General features: G+C 39.9%; 3 protein-coding genes across 3 annotated transcripts; 1 reads left to right on the top strand and 2 right to left on the bottom strand.

The window, feature by feature from the left end:
• Window positions 1-19: 19 nt before the first annotated feature.
• On the bottom strand, window positions 20-15,226 carry LOC145482196 (uncharacterized). The gene is made up of 10 exons (XM_081460815.1): window positions 14,714-15,226; window positions 12,787-13,220; window positions 7,302-7,423; window positions 6,941-7,027; window positions 5,243-5,323; window positions 4,328-4,419; window positions 2,977-3,205; window positions 2,714-2,836; window positions 2,036-2,219; window positions 20-1,018 (listed from the first exon to the last, which is right to left on the bottom strand). Exons 1-10 carry the CDS (start codon window positions 14,831-14,833, stop codon window positions 838-840), a joined length of 1,653 nt encoding a protein of 550 aa, XP_081316941.1. The 5' UTR covers window positions 14,834-15,226; the 3' UTR covers window positions 20-837.
• A 59-nt stretch (window positions 15,227-15,285) lies between these two features.
• On the top strand, window positions 15,286-19,691 carry LOC145482195 (bone morphogenetic protein 1-like). The gene has a single exon (XM_081460814.1). The coding sequence runs from the start codon at window positions 15,815-15,817 to the stop codon at window positions 17,564-17,566; it is 1,752 nt and encodes a 583-aa protein (XP_081316940.1). The 5' UTR covers window positions 15,286-15,814; the 3' UTR covers window positions 17,567-19,691.
• Window positions 19,692-19,780: 89 nt separating this feature from the next.
• Window positions 19,781-23,466, bottom strand: LOC145482197 (caspase-3-like). The gene is made up of 2 exons (XM_081460816.1): window positions 23,098-23,466; window positions 19,781-21,884 (listed from the first exon to the last, which is right to left on the bottom strand). Exons 1-2 carry the CDS (start codon window positions 23,384-23,386, stop codon window positions 20,932-20,934), a joined length of 1,242 nt encoding a protein of 413 aa, XP_081316942.1. The 5' UTR covers window positions 23,387-23,466; the 3' UTR covers window positions 19,781-20,931.
• Window positions 23,467-23,472: the final 6 nt, after the last annotated feature.

Raw genomic sequence — 23,472 nt, 5'->3', positions numbered from 1 at the left:
TGAATACGACACAAAGAAAAATACGAGTTTAAAAGGGCAAGCGAACCACAATAACACTGCACAACAAAATTATTTTCTCTATTTTTATCTTTTTATTTTTTCAATAATTTCAGGTCTTGAAATATTCACACCCATTTCGTGACAAGTCAAAATTCAGTAAAGAAACACTTCGTGTTTATAAAATTTTATCTTTAGAAGACCGGTATTAAGAAAGTATCATCCCCAAAACGAAATGTTTTCAAAACAGTACGGCTGCCGTTGGCGTGCACAAATACGGCGTGCAATGAAAACCTTCACAGATAATAGAGACCAAGCGAAAGGTTCTTTCACCAGCTGTTTATTTTGCTTAGTTTTCTTCAAATCGTGAAGTAAATCTCTCAAAGAAATGAAAACAAAAAATTGCACCTTCACAATAAGCGCTAACCAATTCCCTTTAACGTCCAAACTGCAAACGATAGATAGCCAAACAGGATTCTTGCCGTCCTTGGGAAAACCAAAGCATGATGCCTACGTTCTCCCTCTACTGGCTTACAATCAGCCAGGCAGTGAAATAAAAATTCGTGACTAAATCACCATCGATCACTGAATGTTTCTCATTGGATCGCCATGGTACCATTGGCCTGTTTCAGTGTCACTGTCGATTCTAATGACTGGGCTCGTGAACGAGCAAAAGTGACGATACCGACTTCAGCTGTCAGCAATCACAGGAATTCCTCGACTCACAAACATCTTTCCCTCGGGGAAGGGAGAACTCGATCAGCGGGATTTGTTTGTGCGTATGCCTCCCTACTGAACAGGGCGATCAGTTTTCACATTGTAATTTTCAAAGCTACACTGTTATGATATTGTGCACCAAGAGCGTGACGTACTTCCGGTAGTGTTTATGTCGTCATCATCATCAGAGTCTTCCCCTTCCGGTTGGTCGTCATCATCTTCGCTGCTCTCTGTGTCGCTTATATCCGGCTGCGTGTAACGACGGACATGTTTTGCCGTGACGTAAACATCATCTGTTTCCGGTCTGCAAGGAAAACCGGAAGTAATAAAGTGAGATGGGTGGACGGTGTTCTTTTTTCTCCAGAACCACCCACCCGCCAATACACAATATCGACCCACGAGTTTTCTTTACAACACATATATCTGGATAAATGAATAAAGATGGTGAATTTCAAGCTCGGTAATGAAATGTGAAAAGTGGACTGATCAACATGACACGAGAATGGGACAAAGAAAAAAAATCTAAGTCCCCGACAGGAGTTTTATCACACTCACGATGACTTCGACAATGCTGATCCTAGCAGTGTGCAGGACGTCTGTCACATATAAACTCCAGTTAAACGACTTTGCTCTCCGTGAGTTGTCGTAGCTCAGTGGATAGAGTGCCCCCCAGTGTTCGGGAGGTCATGGGTTCGATTCTTGTCGGGGACTTACTTTGTCCCATGCTCGTGTCATGTTGATCAGTTCACTTTTCACACATAAATCTGGAGTTACGTATTTCAGCACCAGGGACAGGTTGTTCGAAAGCTGGTTAACCTTAAACCCAGGATAAACAGTTAGCGGAAGTATCAATTTTTGTCGTGTAAAGATGTTTTTCACTGCTTATGTTTTGTGTAGTTTGAGATTACGCAAGCTCAAAACTGAAAGACAAACAGTATAAACAGAAAAGTTACAAAGCTCAAATCAAAATTCTGGCTAATCCAGGGTTAGCTTAATCGGGCTTTGAACAACCCGGCCCAGAAGCTGCTAATAAAAGTTCTAATTCCGAGTTTAAAAAATCATTTTTTTCTCTGATTATCGTTAACTCTTAGGTATTTTCTTGCTTCATTAAAGTATTTAAGGTTCCTACGATTTTTAGGCAATTTTTGTATTGCGAAAAGATGACTAAAATACTGTACATTAATAAATAGCTCTTTAATTTGAACAGTTTTGGTGAATCCTTGCAGTGTCTACATGCAAAGGACTAATTAGTTCTTTTTGTTTTTTGGCAGAACTGTTTTCTGCAAAAACTAAATTCGCAGCAAAGAAACACCTTACTAACCTTGCACGTTTTTTGACCATTGAACTCGGTAGCTGATCCCAGAGTTTCAATTCCATTCCCCCCGTGCACATTCTGTGCAGTGTCACTTGATCACGTGTTGCCTGTGTGCATGACAAGCAGGTGATACTTCCTGTGCTTTCGTCATTCACGGTTGCCAAGTATTCCTCTGAGGGAAGGCTGCGAACTAAACCGGTAAAACAGGTTAGAATAGACTGTTGATAACATTGATGGAAAAAGACGCATTAGAGGGTATTCCTCTTAAAAGGAACTACGTCACGGCTGGCGTATCTTCAAAAGTTTAACCTAAATGTTTCAAATTCGTCGTTTGTAATCCGTGTCAATCTTCTTCATCCTTAACCATCCTTGTTCCTTTATGATTTATTATTATCTCTTTGGTGTTTTTCTATCTTTGTTATCTATTATTTTCAGGTTTTCTTCAATTTAAAGGTTATTTTGTGCGTGGCCGAAATAACTCAAAATACCGTGACTGAGCTCCTTCAATTAACAAAGTAACTAACCAATATTATAAGGCTTGGTGGAAAGAAGGATGGAGTGGCTGGATTTCACGAATTCAAAAAGCGTTTCGCAAAGTTGTATCTGCAGAACTCAACGTTAAAATTTGTTCGGCATCGAAAATAATTTCAAGCACTTGTACAGCAACAAAAATTAGTTTCTTACCATTCAAGTATCCATTTCCTCGGTCTAGGTCATATCCCGCACTCACAAGACACGAACCCGCGGTCGCCATGGCACCTGTTGATCCAAACTGTGCCACGTGATTACGAATCTTTCGAAGTTTACCTGCCAAGAAAAAAGTATAACAATAATCTGTATGTCGTACTGTAGGGAACACAGGTTAACAACACGGTAGCAATTAACTTACGATATCGTTAATACTAGTTTACATTGACATACAAGCGGCATCATGTTCATTGCTGTACCTGAATTCAGGTCCATTGCCTTGATGTTAACCCCATCATCTCCCCAGTAAACTGTTTCTTCTGTTGTTGTTAAGCAACGCACGCGTCTTGGCTTGACAGTCACGCCGGCGTCAGTTTGGTCCACAGGAGCCTGGTCCGAGCTCATCACAGGCTTAAGAGAATTGTCCCGGATGTCCCAGACTTTCACCACCCCTGTGGCCGAGCCACTGATCACACGATCGCCCTGGAACTAGAAGATTACGTCAATGAGATAACCTCGTCTCCTGATTGGTTATTTTTGATGAGGGTTAACGAAGGCACAAAATTCTTGTGATTTTTGCGTTTTTCCCATGATCCGATTATAAGAAAAAACTGCTAGAGTTCTTAGTAAAATAATTACTGAACTGGCAAAGCCGCACACTGTTGCACTATTTATGTCACCCGTATTGTTATACGTACGAGGTGGCCTCAACTAAAAGCCTGATGGTTTCTAGAGGTCACCTCGCCTCACAAAACTCGAGGGATAAGCATCACTTGTACCGTAGTTTTTGCTGATCCATTGCCGGAGCAATTAGTCACACTAGGATAAGATGTCATTGTGATAGCCGTGGTTAACACTAATCACCGTGCTTTACATCTCTTTATGTTTTTTTCACCTGTCGATGGCATATAGCTTAATAATAAAAAAATACAACAAAATATTGTAATTTCAATTAAACGCGACTTCCTGAAATCGCAAAAACTAATAACCAGCAAGAAAAACTAGTCTTTTACAATCCCAAAAGTTAGTTCCCGCAAAATACAAAACATCGCCGATCCGCAAAATTAAAATCCCGCAAAAAATTTCGTACGACACGGTATGTAACCATGCGCCGTTCTAAACGCTATGTTTTTGTCTCTCTTATGACGAGAAAGACAGAAATCCCGATTATCACCTTAAATGCACATCTTTAAGGAAATTAAGGAAAAGACAACAACAAAAGTTTAGTGAGAAGTACGTAGACAAAACCAATAACAGGTCTTGTTCAACGTTTGCAACTATACTGTCTCGTCCATCTGTTCTACATCGACTGCAAGGGTGTTCGTGTTGGGTCGGGTGGCAGCTCTCGTAAGGTCTCACATGAATGGCTTGTGAACCTTTGAGAGGGCAATAGAACAAACAACAGAAACAATGCCCCTAGCCCCAAAACAACAACAGCTGCCAACAAGCAAAAGAATTACAAGCTTACGAGAGCTGCTAGACTTCTGTTCGTGTTTGCTGCCAGAAAAACACCATTTTACAGGCTAAAAATGCTGACTAACAAGTTTGCATGTAGCGCGTGACTTCCACCCGCCTGCCCTCCCAAACAGAATTTGACGTTACCATAGTTACCTTGACAGCTGTGACAGCATCTTCATCGTGGCCGCGCACCGACCTCACAATCGCTCCTGTCTCCAGATCCCAAAGCTCAAGCTTACCGCCATCTGAAATAATCAACAAAAGCAAAAAAATTCCTCTTCTCCTGTCTGTAAATAGTCTATCACTCGAGAAGTTTCTGACCTATGTGTGTTATCTTTGGCATTTTGGCCTTCAGCCTGAGAATCCAACTGCAAGCAAAGTTCTTGGCCTTTGGCCTGTCACTTTCCTTTCCAGAAATATGTCAACAATGTTAACTACATGTACCTAGTTGTTCAGGGTTTGAAATTTGCATTTCCTTTATTTGAAACATCACCTGATCACACATGATCAAAAGACGCTCAAAGCAGAAACAACAAAAAAGCTTTTAATTTATACATCTTCAGGGAGGACCCTGGTCTTGACTATAGATCACTGTACTCTCGTCAGTCTCTTGACGTCACCAATCACCTGAAAGTGATCATACAACTAACAAAAATTAAACATAAGAAAACCAAAAGACTTCTAGTAACTCCTTTTCTCTTTAGAATTCTTATTTCCAAATGCTAGTACATTTGGAATTGCCAGTACAGGAGTTTTCATTAAATAAGCACGGTATTTTTATAAACATAACTACAACTCTCTGTCACTAGTCATCTGATATCTTGAGCAGCTTTGAACTTGAATTGCGCAGTTAGAGAAAAAATTTTGTTATGAACTAATAAAACCCCGACAACAACAACAGAGTGACTATGTTACACAATGTATTCGACCTTAAAAGAGCGCGAGTCAATTGTGACGAAAATCTTGAGCGGTAGTTTACAACGAAACCAAGCGGTACAAAGTTCAACAGATCCACACGCACACACACGGTCGTATCACATGCAAACCAAAGAACTTTGACCAACCAACCTAGTCCAGCAGCAGTTAGATTACTGGTGCAATCCAGGCACTCAACAGGTGAAAAGGCATACATGGATCGCTTGATCTGACCTAGAAAAAGAGAAAACAAATCCACGTTACAGGAAACCATTTCACTGCGCAACACGCACTTGAAAGAAAATGTAAAAATGTCGAACTGCGTATGAAGTCTATAAATGAAACCAATTTTAGCAAGGTTTACGGACCTTTACGAATGAACCCCATTCTTCGTGTAATAAGCTAATAAACCTTATACACTTCGATAGAGAGAAAGTTTCTTTCTTATGGCTCAATCGAAATTTTCTTGTTCTTCCAAAACGGATGTTTGTTTACGTATTTAACACTTGTCAAACCAGAAAATAATTTTACGCCTGACATGCAACAAAGTGAGAACAGCCCCCAGGGGACCCCCAGGGGATCCCCAGGGGACCAAGAAAACAATTTAAAAACTGTCTGATGCCGTGATAGCCGCCTCAAAATCGAACGATTCGGTGCCACGAGAGCAAAGAGTCACGTTGTGACTCCAATGTAATATTATTAGGGAGCTCAAGCAAACCACGAAGACGACGGCAACGAGAACGTCACTAAACAAAAGGTTTAATGAGTAAAAAAACAATGGCTGTGCACGGGCGTAATAAATCTTTCAGATTTTGTACATTTTTTTGCCGTCCTCTGCAAAACAAGATCGTGAAGAGAAACGTGAACGACCACGGCTAATTCGGTTGTGTCCTGGTGTACCGGTACACAGAGGGAATAACCATTGTACTCCTTTCTTTACGAACCTTTGTTTAGCTGTTGAACATTGTTGGGTCTTTTGTATCGGTTCTTGTGAACCGGTACACGAGGACAGAACCGCTAATTCAGGCATTCGTATTTCCATTTGGAATTTAACACTGTCATTGCATATTTAACCTGAGCACGTTTTTAGAGCCATTGGCGTACTGAACAGATCTAGAGAATTACGAATTTCGCTGGTAAAATATAAAATCATTTTGGCGGCCGTTTAAGCCCCTTATTGTCAGGTCAAGTTTTGACTCCTTATTGCCACGTTTTTTTAACGTTCAGAAATCTCGCGGGCGCCTAGTGCGAGAGAGCCAAACAAGTCGGAAACAATGAGATGCGGCTGTATTTGCAGGCTAACGGCAGTATAGCCTGCGTTGCAGACGGAAATTTACCTGTAGTAACCCGCGGTAGGTAGCGTCTGCGACGCAGGCTGGCGGGAGTAACCCCTATCTTTACCATAACCCCTTATCTTTACGAGAAAAATGTTACCACAGGGGTTTCTTCCAAATTCTTCATCTTTCCTGAGTTGGGGAGGGACGAGGGGAATAATAGCCTGTTGACTTTATCAGTCATAAGGAACGAGCAGTCACTGAGAGTTAGCCTGCAGAACAGACGGATTAGCGGGCTCTAGCGCGATACACCAGCGCGCGCGCGAAGCGCGAGACGAGGATTTTTCTCGCCTCGCACCTCGCGCGCGCGCTCGTGTATCGAGCTAGAGCCCGCTAATCCGCCTGTTCTGCAGGCTACTGAGAGTAGACTAGAGGAGTGGGTCACAGCAAAAAATCTAAGGAAAGTGGAAAAGCGTGCGTCTACCTTTGTCTTTTTCAAAATCATGTGGAAATCAAGGGTTGTGCACGAGCGAACGAAAGTTATCAGCTAAAAAAGTGTGATCAGTACACAACTTACCGCTTGAGAGGGACCAGATTTTCATGGAGCAATCTTTAGAGCCCGTGAGCACCGAGTACTGGTCAGTTCGAAAGCTGGAAGGCACTTCTATAAGAATACGAAAAGTCGAGAATAGCATGGTAAACCGATAGACAGACAAACAGACAGACAGACAGACAGACAAAAGACACACAGACAGACAGGCACAGACAAACAGAAAGACCGACAGACGTAGACAGAGATAGATAGATAGACAGACAGACAGACAGACAAACAGATAAACAGGAAGATAGAAAAACAAGCAGACACGTGAACAAACAGGACAGACAGTTGGGCGGGTGGACGGGCCAACGAACAGAGACAGACAGACAATCCCACTCACCGCATGACGACATTCCCTTTTTTGGTAAAAGAAAAACTGACGTTATCGTTCCCGTATGTCCGCCCATGCTTCTCATCTCTCGCCCTGTATCGGCATCCCATAATTTAAGCATGGTGTCGCGGCTGCAAAGAAGACCGATAATTAACTCAGTGTAGTAACAAAGTGTGGCAGTAAAGTTAAACTCAGACAAGAAACAAATTTCAAATCTTACGACACACTGAGCTTCTTAACCATGCAAGAACTATTAGACTCTATTTTTTGTTTTAAACATATTTCCTCTTTTCCAGTCCCACTCTAAAGAACTTCTGCACAAAAAGTGGGGAAAATGTTGAATGTATTAAGCCCTGTTGTGTTAATTGGAGACACTGTAAATAACCAAACACTGCAAATAGAACATCAACTATTAAAGATCCCAACTAGTGAAAGGCTGCCCAGTTGGCTATTTACAACGGCAACGCGGTCGAGGAGTTGAACTCGGGACTACCGAGAACAAATCCAGATAGCGATAGGATGAAGGATTTGAACCAGGGATCTACAGATTTCAAGTCCAGCGCCCTAAACCACTCGGCCACACCGCCCGTAGTCGTCCGTTTTGCCTCTTTGTTGGTGGTACACTGCATCATGATTGTTCTGCCAGGCCCTCCGTGCCAATATTTACTGCTTTACTTAGCATAAACTCAAAGGCGAAGCAATGCTTGTGCCATGGCGTTGCGAGGCAGGTAACACCAATGCTAACAAACAATACATGGACGTTGTAAAATTATGCAACTCGTAGGAAGACTCCTGGCTGACATTTGGATTGTTATCGGCTGAAGGTTAACGAACAAATACCTACTTCGGCTAGAATTGCGTCTCCGAGAACTGACCGAGAGATAAGACAGGAAAACGCTTCGGGTATGACACTCTTATTCCACTGAAAGCCCGCACAACCAGGAAATTCAGCAAACATGAAAATGCTGCCGTTCCTTCTTATTTCTTCATGTCCTTATCTTTGAGCCAATAACAAACCAGATGTATTTTCCGAATACGGGACCTGTTAAATTACTTTCATAGAGCTGTTTAACTCAGTCATATACTTTGATTTGCTTTACGCTGCTTAGTTGCTACAGCTTCGACATCCCCAGTCAGTAGATACACAGGCAATGGTAGTCAAATAAATTATTTTTCTGTGAAGCTTCAAAAAAGAAAAATTAATAAAAAAAAATAAAGTTTAAAAAGCGTCTTTGAGTTTACGCAAAGCAGGCTGTGTCAGTAAGTATAACTATTTAACTTTCACTGTGCGATTCATAAGGACAAACACTGACGCTTTTTAACCAGAATACAGGAGGTTTAAATAATGTATAAAGACTTATCATCAAAGCGTTGCTTCAGAAAATAAATCCAGTAGAACTGCATTCAAAAACTAAAAACAATCTCTCTTTTACAGCATAGCCAAAAATACAGCTGAGCACAGTTCTCAGTCTTAAACCTACCATGATTTTGTTACGAAAAGTATAATGTATGTTCCAAAAAGAGAGAAAAAATAATCGAAATTTGAAGACAAAAATATCGAGAACAAAGTTAAATTTCAAGTGAACAAATGATATATTTTCCTTGTTTTTAAAGTGAAATAATACCTGAGGTTCACAAGGCATAACATTACAGCACGTCAAGTCGATAACAGGTAGCAGTGCTATTAGATAAGCAAAAATACCTGCTCTTGTCCCTCTTGATGTTAAATAACATGGAAAATGTTTTCCACGTAGGGCTGACCAAGTCAATATCTGCCTATGTCGACGATTACATATCCACCGCATACATTTCACTTCTCCATAACTTCAGTGCACGATATATACCTTGCTTATCAAACGGCAAAAAATAATAATAACCAGGGCCAAAGTATCTTGCAAATTAGGATAAAACCAAACTGTCATTAAATATTAAGAAATGAAAAGCCGCATATCTCAACTGAGAACTGGTCTTTCGGCAGGTAAGTACATAAGCTATCACGGCAGATTTGACTTGGCCTTAGAAACATCAACGGATAAACACTGACTATTGAAGACATTCGTCACGCTTAACAAAGCTCAAAGCATAACGTTTGCAAGTAACCAAAACCAAACAATCGTATGTCGACTTAACAATGAAGAATCTTTCAAAAGTGTGTTCCCCATTATTTTATCCGACCGTTAGGACGAATCTTCCGCATTAATAGATTATCCACAAAAGGATTAAGACGTTTAGATATAGATAGGCATATTTTAGCAGAAATTAATATTATTTCTGTATGAAAACAAACTAGGGGTTTGTTGAAAACGTGTCCCATAATACCTTGAGGACATGCAGCTACCAATTCTAAAAACATTAAGAATAAAAACTCAACCGGCGTAGATATAACTTTAAAGACTGATTATACTATTTAGACGAATTTAGAAGAAGTATTATAACCTATAGTGTTCACTTAAGTGAAATTCATGCTTAAGGAAAGATTTGCCTCAAGCCCACAATTCGGCCAATGGACCATATTCAGGATAGGTGCCTTGTTGGTTTGCACATTATAATGCAAATTGTCCTTGCTCCCTACCAAGGTGGTGAATATTAGTAAAGCAATTCTTAGACAATCGGCTCTTGTCAAATAGTCAAGCATGGCTGCCAAAGTCTAGGGCCGCCGCTACTGCTTAATAAGACTTTTTGAACTACAACGAAAACAAAAAACAATGTTTTAACGGTAGCTATCTTTCTATCTATAATTAATTCAACATTCAAAACTTAAACACGTTTGAAGGATGCTAGCTTATTTAATTTGTATAAAGAAAACTTCTATGACTCGCTGTAGCCAATCAGAGCAGCCATTTATCGTCAGGTGGCAAAGCAATTGCAGCCGCATATGCCAAGATTTTTCCCGCGCTTGCCACCGAGTTTTTAATTTTTCGCGCCACTTTTCCCGCGCGTACCACCAGTTATATGGTTTGGCTTTGAGCTTCTGATTGGCTAATATCACTATCTAAGGCCTAGTGGTTGGTAATGTAACCGATTCGTGGGCAAATAAAAGATGATCTTAACATAAATCTTAACATTACTAACTTAAAACATTTTAACTGTCAAGCCAAGCGTGACGGTTTTTGGCAACCTGCAGCCGCTTGACAGCTGAACCGGATATTAAATACATGTATATTGGATAATGCAATACCTGTGACCCAGTTCCTTTTGTCAAAAAACCTTAGAAACTACTTGTACACGTTCCTGCGGTCAAACGGAAAGCATACGACGAGAACTTCTCGCTACAATTGTCACTGCCAATAAATTGAACTTTTTACCTCTTCTTTTAAGTTAGAAATCTGAACACTTCAGTGCTAAAATGTAACGCCTTTTTTATCACTCATACATCAGGAATTTCATATTCATGCTACCCATCAGTTTTCAGGCATTGTATTTCTCCACTGTTTTCTAACAAAACTCTGTGCACAAGTATTACATTGTTTTAACCTGCAATCAAGCATACTATCGAGAAAAACAAACACCAAGAGATCCATAGAAGAATGCAAAAGTTTTAACCAAAATCTATCTTTTTGGAACAAAGTTAAGGATCTCTCGGCCCACTGGCCCTATCGTAAGCTATAAATACAGTATGGCCTCTAAATAAATAGAATCCCCCTATATCAAATATTTGAGGGGCACAAAAGATTGCCTATAGTAGTAGTACCCCAGGATAGCCTTCAGTAAATTACTGTCAATTGCAACAGTACTAAAGAGAGAGAGAGAGAGAGTACTGAGGTTCAAGAGCATGGTCCTATTAGGGGTTTTTGGGATACAGAATACTTTGGTAAAAAAATTAACTGGATACAAGATATTTGGCGGCAAGTTAATGGGATATGGGATATTAAGATCAGATAAAACGGGATATTGGGTAGGAAAATCAGGGGTCTTGTAATTGGAATTAACAGGGGATTACAAGATGTGAGACACTCAGAGCCACCTCTAATGGGGCCTCAAGAGAACCAAGATTCAAGATAATGGGAACCTACTGTAGTCTACCAATAAAATGAATTACTAACTATGCTGACAGTTACCAGCACTATGGTCAGGTCAATGGTTTTGTTTCTATGACAGGCATTAAAAGTTTTTCCAGAAAATACACATACCCTACCACCAAAGTTTTTTTTGATTTACATGCTTACAACCCCATTTCCCAGGCCTTCCCATACACACAGGTGGGTGGATTCCCAAAGGATTGTCTTGGTGTGACTTTCAGTTGCTTAAAGATGCATGTTACTCTTGACTCACAACCCAATTACTTTCAATCTGCATCATCTTTCAATCATCAACAATTTCAGTTTTCACATTCCCGTCCACGTTAACACAACTTTGCTTGTAAGTTGCTAATTGTAGTTGATGTTGGCATGGTGATACGACATTGCTGTCAGACTTGATATGCCCTTGGTCTGATTTGCTTGATGACCCAAGTTGTTCTTGATTATCTTCATCCATGTTGCCACTACTTAACTGAAGTCTAATTTTGCTAATCATACTTGTTACATTTACCACAGAGTTGTGTTCAATATAACTGGCTTAGTTTATAATTAAAGACAACAATTTTTTTTGCTATTCTAACTTTTATATTTCTCAGTTCTCAAAGGCTGAGATCAAATAAATAATTATCTATGTAAAGCAATGCTCATGAACAGTAATGTCTCACTTGATATAATCAGTATTTTTATAGCTCATTATTATAATAATTATGCATAATTTTTGATATTCCCCTTCTTGTTAATTAATCAAACCTCAAATCAAATGATCAGTCAAACAAATGCATCCAGGTCCTACATCTTAAAATAGAACCAGTAGAATTGTGACAGAAAGAGGTTCCACCCTAAACTGACAGGCATTGAAAGGGGAGCTGACAAGGGAAATTTTGGGGTGAGCAGAAAGTGCATGAAGAAAGCATGACAGCAGCACGGTCAAGGGGAGGAGAAGGAACCATTTTCCTTGATTCTGGTCATGGTTCCTTGCAATGCTGTCTACCCAGGTTTGAAATTAGAGTTTCCCATGTGATTTATTGTCTCACCAATTGGCTGGCAAAGGCTTTTGCGACAGCCCTTGTTCACCTATAGATTGTTATGTCTTCGGGCACTAGATGTATTAACATGGGAATGCCAGTGCTACCCAACACCCCTCTCTTCCTTGGTAGGACCACTGCCATTTGGTGCACGACTGCTTATTAGGCATGTGCCTTATTCACAGCCAGCCCCCATATCTGGGGGTCATTCCCCTATCTTTCACCTGGGGACGTGCCAGATGGAGGATGGTCACCTACACATAGCCATGCTATGGTCCTTTCTACCTCCCACAAGCAGCCTTTACTAGTCAGGGTTAGGGTTAGGGTTGGGTCTCTTCTTCTAGTGCATCATGTTTACATCCAAATCCCTCTTTCCTTCAGTTTTTCAAGCAATGCCTGCCATGCAGACAAATCAAGACACATTATAAATCATGAGCAAAGGCAACATACCTTCCGGACACCAGCACTGAACCTGAACAAGCAACGTCACATATCAAATCATTATGACCTTCCAAATTCCTGACAAAAAACTTCATGTAAGTTCTGTTGGAAGATGACATCAATGGTTCTCTTGTAATGGCAGTATTTGCTGTCTGAACTTCAGCTACTCTGGGGCATGTTGATTCAGGAGTCTGATTGCAAATTTCATTTAGTGAAGCCTGCTCATTTTCACTCAGAACATTTTCACTGATGACTTCTTGTGAAGATTCCTCGGCTTGAGTTTCTACGGTAGCTGGTATATTTGTTGCCTCTTCTTGTTCATTCGAAAAAGTTTGTTCATCTTGTTGCCCTGCACTTTCCATGGTTTTCAGTTCAGAGCTCAGTTCTTCATCTCTAGCCACCAACTCTTGCACTTTGGAGCGTACTTCATCCTTCCTAGAAAGCTACAATAAAACAGTGGCACTGAGAGAAAATTTAAGATAACTTTGGACCCTGTATATAACAAATGACAACCTCTAAGAAATACAGATGAGAGTTAGAATGTAGCATTTTAATCAAGGACTGAGCTATAAAACAAAGCACCATTAGAAGCTTCCCTCTGCCCTGGGAATTCCTTATATATATTGAGTTTAATTAACTTTTAGAATTTGTAATTCAGTATTCAATTAGTTTCAGTTATTGTGTAAAAAGGCTTGAATTTTACGAGATTTTATTATTGTAAAGCACTTTGGACAGCAGTGTCTATGTGCTATATAAATTCCCTGTGCCTTTCAATAACATGCGGACTCTAAAGTTCAAAGCTCAACTGACAAATGCGTTTTTTGTTACTGTCAATCAAAAAATGTTCAGTAGCTCCTCCCAGCTTCCAACTACTGCCAAGCGATTTCAGCGAGATTCAGTTTGAAATCGTGTTGAAATGGCTCCAAAATGGCATGGACACAAAAGTAACACACGGAAGAGTTGAGGAAAGTTGTCTTTTCCATATTTTGAGCTATCACATATGATTGTTACATTCCCATACTAACTTTTATATTTACTCTGTTGCACAATGTCAGATAATAAAGTTCACGGCTCCCAACTACCCAAGGAGCTTGGGATACCTGTGATGAAGACTCTTATGATTCTAATCATATCTATAACAAAATTATTGATCCTGATTGGTTCTCTGTGTGTCTATTCGTCACATAATTGGCATGCGATCACATGGGTATCCAACTACAGGTACCTCTAATTAGATACCCACATGATTTGCATGTCAATTACGTACGCTTCAATGGCTTCCTTCTTAATGTTTCCTACGACTTTTTAGAACTTATGGAAAGTGCATGCTACTGACTTTTATGCTCAAAAGGAGTTCACCAAAGACTTTTCAAATTTCGAAATTTGTTATAAATACAATTAATTAGTAACTTGACCTCATGTCATACAATTCAGGGAGTAATCATGCTCGTTATTTGAAATCGGCCTTGCACTTCACACTCATCCGATTTTGAAATTACTTGTGCAATTACTCCCTGAATTGTACTCCGCTCGGTCCAATTACTATTACTAATCTTTTTTCTCTGCAAGATGACTTCTAAGCTGAAGTGACTGGGGAAATATGCATTTTACATAATGGCCAACACGCTGAAATTAATTTGCTGGAACTTGCAATTCAATTCAAATTAACCAACTATAAATAATATAATTATTATTCATGAATAACAATTGGAGCGTAAATGGCGTCTGCTTATCTTTGACGCTAATTACGATGATATTTCTTTTCGCGCAAAAGGAATAAAAGTTTTTGGGTGATATCCATAGAAAAAAAGATTATAAATTTCAACTTACTGGTCATCTGCACCAGCTACAGTGTACGTGGCTGCCCAGAAAATCATTGTTTACCGTTTACAATCGCTTTAAGACAGAAAGTACTACTGTATTAACTACCTGTTACCTTTAAAAATTCCTCTTCTGTCAAATCCCGCTCTAATTCCTCCAACTTCTCTATTTGGCGAAGCTTTTTTCTAAATTTACGGAGCTCAATAGCGATATTCTGTTTTTCCAAGTCGGCCATTATACACACGGAAAAGAGAGAAGACTGGGAACTATTGTCATCCTGATAGGGGTAGGGGTATTGGTTGGAACTGGTAGGGGGTAGGTGCCATCAGCCCCCTTCACCACCCCCATCCCACCCCGCCCATCCGGTACACCTTCACCTTTGAAGTGCAAGAGCATAAATTTGTGAAAGCTCTGTAATTTACTAAAATTGATTTGTTCCGCCTTAGTTAATCTCCTTAGCAGTGTCTAGAACCTACCTGTTTACTAATTGGAAGATCTACAAGTGTGATAAACTAAAATAAATTTACTTTGATTTATTTATTCAATGTTTTCTTTGTGGTCTTAGCAGAACAGAACCGTTTTAATCGGAAACGATCTGTGAAATTAAAGCAATATGATTTATGATTTCAACTTATGCAGATTTAGATTCGTCGACTGTCACCTGCCTTCGCAGACTGCCATATTCTAAATAAATAGATTTGAAAAAAACACACACACGACATTCATTTCGTCAAAGATTTGTCAAATAACTCGCGCGTAATAAGAAAAGGTCCGATTTCATTGGTTCGTGTGCGGCACTTTTCCTCATCAAAGACATTAAGAGGAAAGGAAAGATGGATAGATAAGCGAGTCTTGTATAGCGCATAGCCATTAGTCAAGCCTGCGTGCCCCTAATTGCCAAACAGGATTCGCTGATTGTTTTGTTGTGTAAAGAAACTCTACGCTGGGGTGTTCTGTGTCATTCGGTTGCCTGTGGAATGGTGCGCGGTAGCGGTGAAGAGCTGATACCTCTTTATTACCTCTTCATTCAAGAGCTTAGTTGTTGTCCGACAAGTGCTGTGACAGTGTACTTGATGAGTCACTTAAAATAAATTTAAATTTGGCTCTTGAGGACAAATTGTTTCGACAGCGGGATTTCGCCAGTCAATCCACCCGATATCTTTTATAGCTGACCTCAATTTTCGCCAACTGAGGGTCAAATGCAAGCGATTCAGGAATGGCTGCGAAGGTTAGTGGGATTATCGTGCAACTCATAGTTGTGTGGATTATGCAAGCTTGTTGTTCATCATGCGGCGACCACCTTCAAGGTAGTTCCGGAGACCTCCGTTTTCCGATAAGCGGAGGACATGTCGGCGAAAGTCTGCAGTGTACATGGACAATAACAGTGCCAGAGAGGCTTCGCGTGAAAATTACGTTCACGGACTTTGTTATGAAAACATCATGTTGCTCGTGTATACATGATTTCTTAGAAATTCGCGATGGATCGCTTGACAATTCGACACTCATCGGACAATTTTGTGCCAAGAGGGAACCTAAATATGTGTTCTCCACTGGAAATGTAATATGGATTCAATTTGCTTCCAATTTTCGTACCTACAGTGGGAATCGCTTTCGGCTGTCATGGGAGTCTGTATGTGGGAGCCATTTCACGAAGACCACAGGCAGCTTTACTTCGCCCGGCTATCCACTACCTTACCAAAACAACAAAGATTGCATCTACAGTATTGATGTACCTAAAGGAAGAATTAAAGTAAAGTTCGAGAGCTTTAACGTCGAAGGTCGAATGCCTGTTTGTTTATACGATTTTCTGGAAGTGAAAGAAATCGGATACTTCAAACTCTCAAGTAGTCAAGCGGAGTCTCGAGGGCGTCGCTATTGCGGCAATGAAAAACCGCCTATTATTTACTCAACAAGGGGTAGCAATCTGTGGTTTAGGTTTAAGAGCGACCTCTCTGGTGGGCAATCGGGATTCGTAGCGAATTACCGCACCATTTCAGCTGGAGAGGGTACGTGTGGAGGCACTCTAAGTGATCCGTCAGGCTTCATTTACTCTCAAAATTACCCGTATCACTTTCCACCCGGGCAAGAATGCGTGTGGAAAATAAGGGTGGCTTCTGACATGCATGCGCATTTATACTTTGACACCTTGAACTTTGGTGTTAAAAACGATGGAGTCTGTGACGATGGCTTTTTGGAGATTTACGATGGGCTAGATGATTCCTCTCATAAACTTGGCATGTATTGTGGGGAATTAATGCCTAGCAAAATTATTTCTAGGACAAATCAGTTGATGATCAAGGTGGTGTCCAAGCTCGAAGGGGAAGATATTGGATGGTTTTCCTTGCGCTATGAGTCATCTGCCAGGAGTGTCTGTGGGCGGCAGAAGTTTACCTGTGTCAACCGACAGTGTGTTGAGAGTCACACCACATGCAATGGTGAAAAAGAGTGCGACGATGGTTCTGATGAGCAGGATTGTCCTGAAACTGAAGAACCTGAAGAACCTGGTTTCCTTTCCTGGTACAGATTCTGGCCTGTCAGCATCGTAGGGGGGATGCTTATAGTAGGTGTCTGGCTTTGGAGGGCATGGAAAAAAATAGCAGCTGCCCGATCTGAAGTGGGTGAACACCATGCCACAACTCTGTCGCCAAGTGATATTGAAATGGTCTCACATACAGCTGAAGAAGCCCCCAAACCCCCAAGTTACAGTGAGGCTGTTGCACAAGAATATAGGCCTCCACCAAGTTATGAGGAAGCCCTTCAAGAAGAAGACGGCCCACAACGCAACACATCAGAAACAGATCATTCAGAGGCAGCCAGGGTTAATTCTGACTTATGTAATGGCATTGTGACATCACCTGGAAATGCATCTCATGCCGCTTCCATGGTAGTATATGAGAGGTACTCATCTAGTAATGGCTCTCCATATGACACTCACAGAAGACGAGGACCTGCCAATCAAAGAGTTTAGCATTCAGAATAATTTTCTGTTCACAAATTCACAGAGGATAAAAGTTAGCAACAAAACATTAGTGTGACTAATGCCATATGGCCATGATCATAGCAAGAGATCTGAACCCAAGATTGTTAGATTGTTGAGCTCTGGGTTGATGATAGCACAAAACCATGGAATTTTCACTGTTCAGAGAATTAACATTTCATGTGACCATCACCAGTGTGAAATCACAGTCTTGTGCTTCAAAATCTTGCTTTGATTGGTAGTAAAGTGTATAATGACACAGCTGAAGGCATTGCATTGTTCTTTAGAAGCTTAATCATTAACAAATTGATTGGTGAATGGTAAATGTGAGACTTAGCAAGAAGGCAAGACTGGCAACTTTTTTTGTGAGCCCGAGACATTTTGAATTTTTAAATTGTGAGACTGAGACTTCACTGTTTAAAATTCAAGTGTGAGATATTCAGACTCTAAAGCATTCAGATGTCATATATTGAACAAACAAAGAAATTAGGAATTTAAGACTTTCTTAGCCTTCCTAAAAATTGAGACTATAAGACAGCTTTGTGAAAAAAATAAAGACTGTGAGATGCCCATAGCCACTAAAAGACTGGACTGCTAGACCTGTGGAACTTGACAAAAATTTTGCAAGAACCATGGTTTTTGAAGAACCATTCACCACCCCGATAAAGGCTGCGTAAAATTTGGTGTAAAATTTGGCATAAAATACATCATATTCGATAAGTGATTAATGGTAGCCGATGTACATCATCAGAGAAACTGTAGACTAAATGGTTTGATTAACCATTCACCTGTATAGTTTCAATATAAAACTCAACTGGTGTGACGTCACTGCCTGTTTCTTGAATCAGTAGCTTTACCTTATTCCTATACCTTTCACAAAGTTAACATCAAAAAATGTTGGAAATAATCCGCACTACAAATGTACTTCTCAAAAGCTTTCATGTGAATGGTCATACACTACACCTACAGAATCTAAAGTAAGAACCACTTTGGAAGTACTGCTCAATGTCTTTCATTTGAATGGTCTAATAACCAAACTTACCACTTAGAATCAGTCATTGCCTCTGAGGTATTGACTCTTCCAAGTGAAGAGCTTATAACAACCTTGATCAGCTATCAATTCTCCTTGTTGTTTACATTTCATTTATAATATTCCTTCCTTTGGAGAATTTGCTTCCTAATTCATGAAGTCTTTCTTGTGATCATGGAGTTTGTCATTCTCATAACCTGCTAAATTGGATAATAGTACAAAGTTGTTGGAAGAAGTTATCATTTTATCAGGTTGTTATAAGGTTAATTCTGAATGAGGTGATGGGTGATGTCAGTAATGTTTTTGAAAAAGACATACAATAAAAGAGGAAAATTTTCCTGCTGAAGTAGCGGTTGTTCTGTTTTGCGGTCATGTGTTTGAGTTTTGTTTTAAAAGTTATTGGTGTGGGACCCTAGGGAAATGATCTGTATACTGATCCATTAAAGCCTCGTTGAGCCTGATTGAGTCCTGGCCAAATGAACTCATAAGTAGTTGTAAGTTGCTGTTAAGTTGAGCTTGCCTAGAGACTTGTGATGGGTGGCCAAACAGACTCACAAGTTTCCTTGCAAGTACACAAAAGTCGCAAAAAAAAAACCATTTCAAGGCTACAGGCTGTAGTCATATCCTGTAGTTCATTAGCTAATAGGTTGCTAACACAATGTAGGGACGTCACTCAACTTGACTTGGTTTGGTTGGCCAACCAGTAAAAACTTTGATCTTGACCAAAGAGAACGCAAGTCATAGCAAGTGAAGGCAAGTGCACGCAAGGCCTGGCCAAACTCACTTGCAAGTAAAAACTTGTGACTTTTTGCGAGTCTGTTGGGCCAGGGATTTAGGTCTTGGTCATGTATGAAAACATTCAAACAAATCCAGAAATCCAGCACCTCTCATTATGCTTCACCACCACTATTAAATGTCCAAAGTGTTTTTACACCTCCTTTTAAATATCTTTTTCCACTGGGAAAACCATTCATTCACTTTGGGACATTGCAAATACTTCGTCTCTATACTGATATTAAAATGCTATACAAATTGAAAAATTACTAGAAATACTTATCTTTAGTTTCATGTTACTTTCCCAACAACCCCACATTAGGGACCTTTCTACAATGGCCAGTTGAGCTTGTCTCTAGGGTGACCAAAGTCAATAACTACAACTTGATCTTTGAAACATGGGTAAAAGCTTTTAATATGTTAATATATTTCCACAGCATAATATCACTTTTTAATGCACTTTGTTATACCACAGCAGCATATTGGAAGATCAGTGTTTGATGCCACAATCAAGGCATGTGAACATTCATTTGGTCGGAAATGAACATTTCAACAATATTTCTTGTCCAAATACGACAACTATCAAATCACTTGTCAAGCTTATTATTGTTGACATCACTTTTAAAATATGTTCCCTGGAAAATTTTCAGGTAAACATCTTCAAAAATGCTTTCTCCTTCTCCTTCTTGTGATTTTATGTGTATTCTGACATCACCCTAACATTTCTTAAACTCTTTGCTCTTCAATCACCAGAATGTTCTAATTTTGACTCCTTGCAATTAAATGGATGCACTTGTCGAAGACAAGTTATTACCCATATTAGTTTTAAGGATTTAATAAAAAATGTGCATATGTTGGTTTAGCCTCCCCCTAGATATGATGGGTGAAATAATATCTTATTTTTCATGTTTGAATATTTTGAACCCAGGAATATTGATTTTTACAAAGCATAATTTGAGCATAATAGTACTTCTGGAGCCTAATTTCGAACAGAATAGTCTTTTTGGGGGCAATTCTTTACAGCAGAATAGTCTTTTTTCGAGCAGAATGTGTAAAGGCCTACTTGTCTTTGACAGCACATATACCACTGAGCATTTGCCTGTCACTTACCTAGCGTAGAGGTTTTTGCTTTCCTGATGAGCATTAATGTTATTGTGGCAGGGCCTGAGTTACAGTTCTGAGTAGTTGCAAGATATATAACATTAAGATACTGAAAAAAAAAATGTGGTCTGACTCATCTGCAAACTTAAGGCTGCTATAGCAAATTTAAAATGGGGTTGATAAAAATTCCTAGGCTATGAAAATATAGGTTGGCCACGCCCCCTATATTGCATTACTGATAAAAGAAGTCTATGATGATTGGATTGTGTCAGGTTTTGAATTTCAACTCTTAATTTAAGAGGCATACTATTGACACAAGCAATGAAATCACATGCAACAAATAATTCGTCAATTTGCTCTTGGTAAAAACTCGCTGAGTATTTTTGACTGTGTTAGTTAGCACATCACCAACAGTTTTCTATTCTCACGGTAGTTTTGAATTCCACATTAGTTAGGAAGGAAAGAAGAAAACTTTCTTAGTTAACATTATTACAGGAGCAGGAATCTGCTTCTTTCTATTAAATGACTCAAACTCTCTTGCAACTTTACCATTAACTCGAACTAACATACTGACAACATCTTCTTCATGAGCATAAGCACTGAAAACATCAACTATGGCTTGGACAAACCATGAGCCTTTCTGCAGATTACTCCATGACACATATCCAGGTACGGTGGAGTATGCAACCAACGTGTCGGCTTCAGCAGGAAGTGTTTCTGGTTCGACAAATGTCTCAACCTTGTCTGTTGGAAAGGCTGCATTAAGAAGCTGTTCAGTGGATTGCTTTACATGGAGGTCTCCGGGAATATGGGCACCATCTGTCATGTCTGCACCATGATCAAAATCACTTCCACGACATGCTTGTATGAAGAACAACTTTGGTTTGCCCACTAGGTCTTTAGCCATGTATCCATTGAAAAGCGCAAGCAGATCGGGTATTGACACAAGAACTCCATCGATGCCATAAATTTGCCCTTCCAAGCCATGACTCAGAAGACAGACAACCATAGAATCAGCCACTCTGTGATCATCTAATTTAGCAAACTGGAGGAGAGTTTCCTTGAGCTGTTTTGAGGTTTGATTTCTAAACATTTTCACCTTGTACTGCAGTTGTGTAAACAGTTCTTGAAGCTTTTGGGCATCTAGGTCAGAACCACCTCTTCTGTTAAGATGCTCAAAGTCTACATTGTTCACAATTAAACACCAACCATGAGGTTTGCATTTCATGGAGTACACAAAATCCTCATCAGTACTGCCTGAGACATTCTTTTTCACTTGCGAGGAAAAGGAAACATTTGGTTTTACTACTTTCACTTGATGGGAAGGAAAAGGACCGCTGTTACCATCATTCATCTCCGACGAGATGTTGCCTATGTTTTCAGTGGTGGTGCTTGAAATTGCTCCTTGAAAATACAAACAAGATTTGTTTCTTTATTACACATTTCCACTACAAAGAGGACGAGGGGTTGCACATCCTGGTTTCCACCATATCCTAAGGGATTGTTGCCTAATTTTAATGTATTACTCTAGGTAACCCCAAAAAGAGAAATTTCACTTGAAATTTTGCCAACACGAGTGATCAATCAGAATACCTGTAAGTGAAATCTTTATTTTTCACTTTTTATTCTATTTTTGGGGTGTTCCATAGGGTGCATCTATTGACACAGTCCGTAGTGAGTTGTCTGCAGACCAGGGATCATTGTTTTTGGTTTACCCTGTGATACGCCTTATCAAATTTTGTTGGCTTCAGTTACCCTGACAGGCAGTTAGAGATATCAATAAAGTTATCAAAGTCTCATAGAAAGAGGAAAAGTACAACGTGCAAAAAGAAAGATAAGAGAGTGGAGGAAAAAAGACTGACATAATTCGCTATTCCTCTAAATTTTATATCATCTACTTCAGAGTTTTGATTTGATTTTCCGGGAAGAAAACAACGTTTTCATAAATTTTCATAAATCCAGACATATCTCTCCATGGAACATGACTGAAAGACCTGGAAAGGTCAAGCACGAGTTGTACCTTGAAATTGATACATAAGTAAGGTAGCCTGCAAACACAGACATATTTCCAGCTGTTGCTTGTCTCTGCCGAAAATAATGTCTGTGAACCCGAGCCTGGAAACGATTTCTGTGACGTAATGACTTTTGTTTCTCTTTGGCCAATCATATTCCATGATAGAATGAAAGTCGAGTGCTCCTTGCAGCGAATACCTCGTGCAGTAGTTCTGGGGCTACTTGAGCTAAACTGTGATTGGCTTAAAATTCCTACGTCACAGGAATCGTTTCCTGGCTCGGGTTCACAGATGTTATTTTTGGCGAGGACAAGTGACAGCCCGAAATATGTCTGCGTTTACAGGCTATAAGTAAGGAGAACTCCCCCACCATCCACAACCTAATAAGCTTATTCAAAGATCTGTCCCATGAATGAGGAGTCTTTGGACCAGTCCATTTTTTTGACAAGACCTCCAAAAGGGGCTACGAAAGTCATTTGAGCATGTCTCGGACGGTAAAAAGTCTTCCCCTATCAAATAAACCCAGCCAAATGCAATAAAGAATGATTCTGATAAGCTAGTGGTAGAAATATTAAATTAAACATAAGTCTTTAATTACTAATTACCTGAAGCAATTGATTCATTCGTTCTCAATAAATCCACCAGGTGGCCTTGGCCGTCAGTATTAGCTAACGCACGACAAAACACATCGAACGATTGTGGTCCTCGGCGAGGTAGAATATCCAGTAGTTTTTCTGCTTTGGCCCTCGGAGTCGCCTGTACCTTGATGCTGTCGACATCATTCTCCGATAAACAGTTTTCCTGAAATAGATAATTTAATAGTTGTGCGGCCTCTAGATCTTGAACTAGCGCAAGTCTGTTCTTTCTGAGCAGCTCTCTGTGCTTTTTGTCCATTTCGAAAGGCTTTTCTGCTTAGTTTTTACTTTCACTTTTAGCGCTTCTTCTCGTCCAAGCTCGTCCAGGAAAAGAAAGAAGCGCAT

This window comes from Orbicella franksi, chromosome 3 (genome assembly GCF_964199315.1).
Source record: "Orbicella franksi chromosome 3, jaOrbFran1.1, whole genome shotgun sequence".
Classification (NCBI taxonomy): domain Eukaryota; kingdom Metazoa; phylum Cnidaria; class Anthozoa; order Scleractinia; family Merulinidae; genus Orbicella; species Orbicella franksi.
The sequence above is the reverse complement of the archived record's forward strand: the minus strand, read 5'-3'. Positions and strand labels throughout refer to the sequence as shown.

Excerpts from the sequence above, each read along its gene's own strand:
- LOC145482196 (XM_081460815.1), bottom strand. The coding sequence starts at position 14,833 with ATGGCCGACTTGGAAAAACAGAATATCGCTATTGAGCTCCGTAAATTT. Across the intron at positions 4,420-5,242 it reads TCTAACTGCTGCTGGACTAG|ATGGCGGTAAGCTTGAGCTT; the intron begins GTTGGTTGGTCA and ends TGATTATTTCAG. Across the intron at positions 3,206-4,327 it reads ATGCTGTCACAGCTGTCAAG|TTCCAGGGCGATCGTGTGAT; the intron begins GTAACTATGGTA and ends GTAATCTTCTAG.
- LOC145482195 (XM_081460814.1), top strand. The coding sequence starts at position 15,815 with ATGGCTGCGAAGGTTAGTGGGATTATCGTGCAACTCATAGTTGTGTGG.
- LOC145482197 (XM_081460816.1), bottom strand. The coding sequence starts at position 23,386 with ATGGACAAAAAGCACAGAGAGCTGCTCAGAAAGAACAGACTTGCGCTA. Across the intron at positions 21,885-23,097 it reads GAATGAATCAATTGCTTCAG|GAGCAATTTCAAGCACCACC; the intron begins GTAATTAGTAAT and ends TGTATTTTCAAG.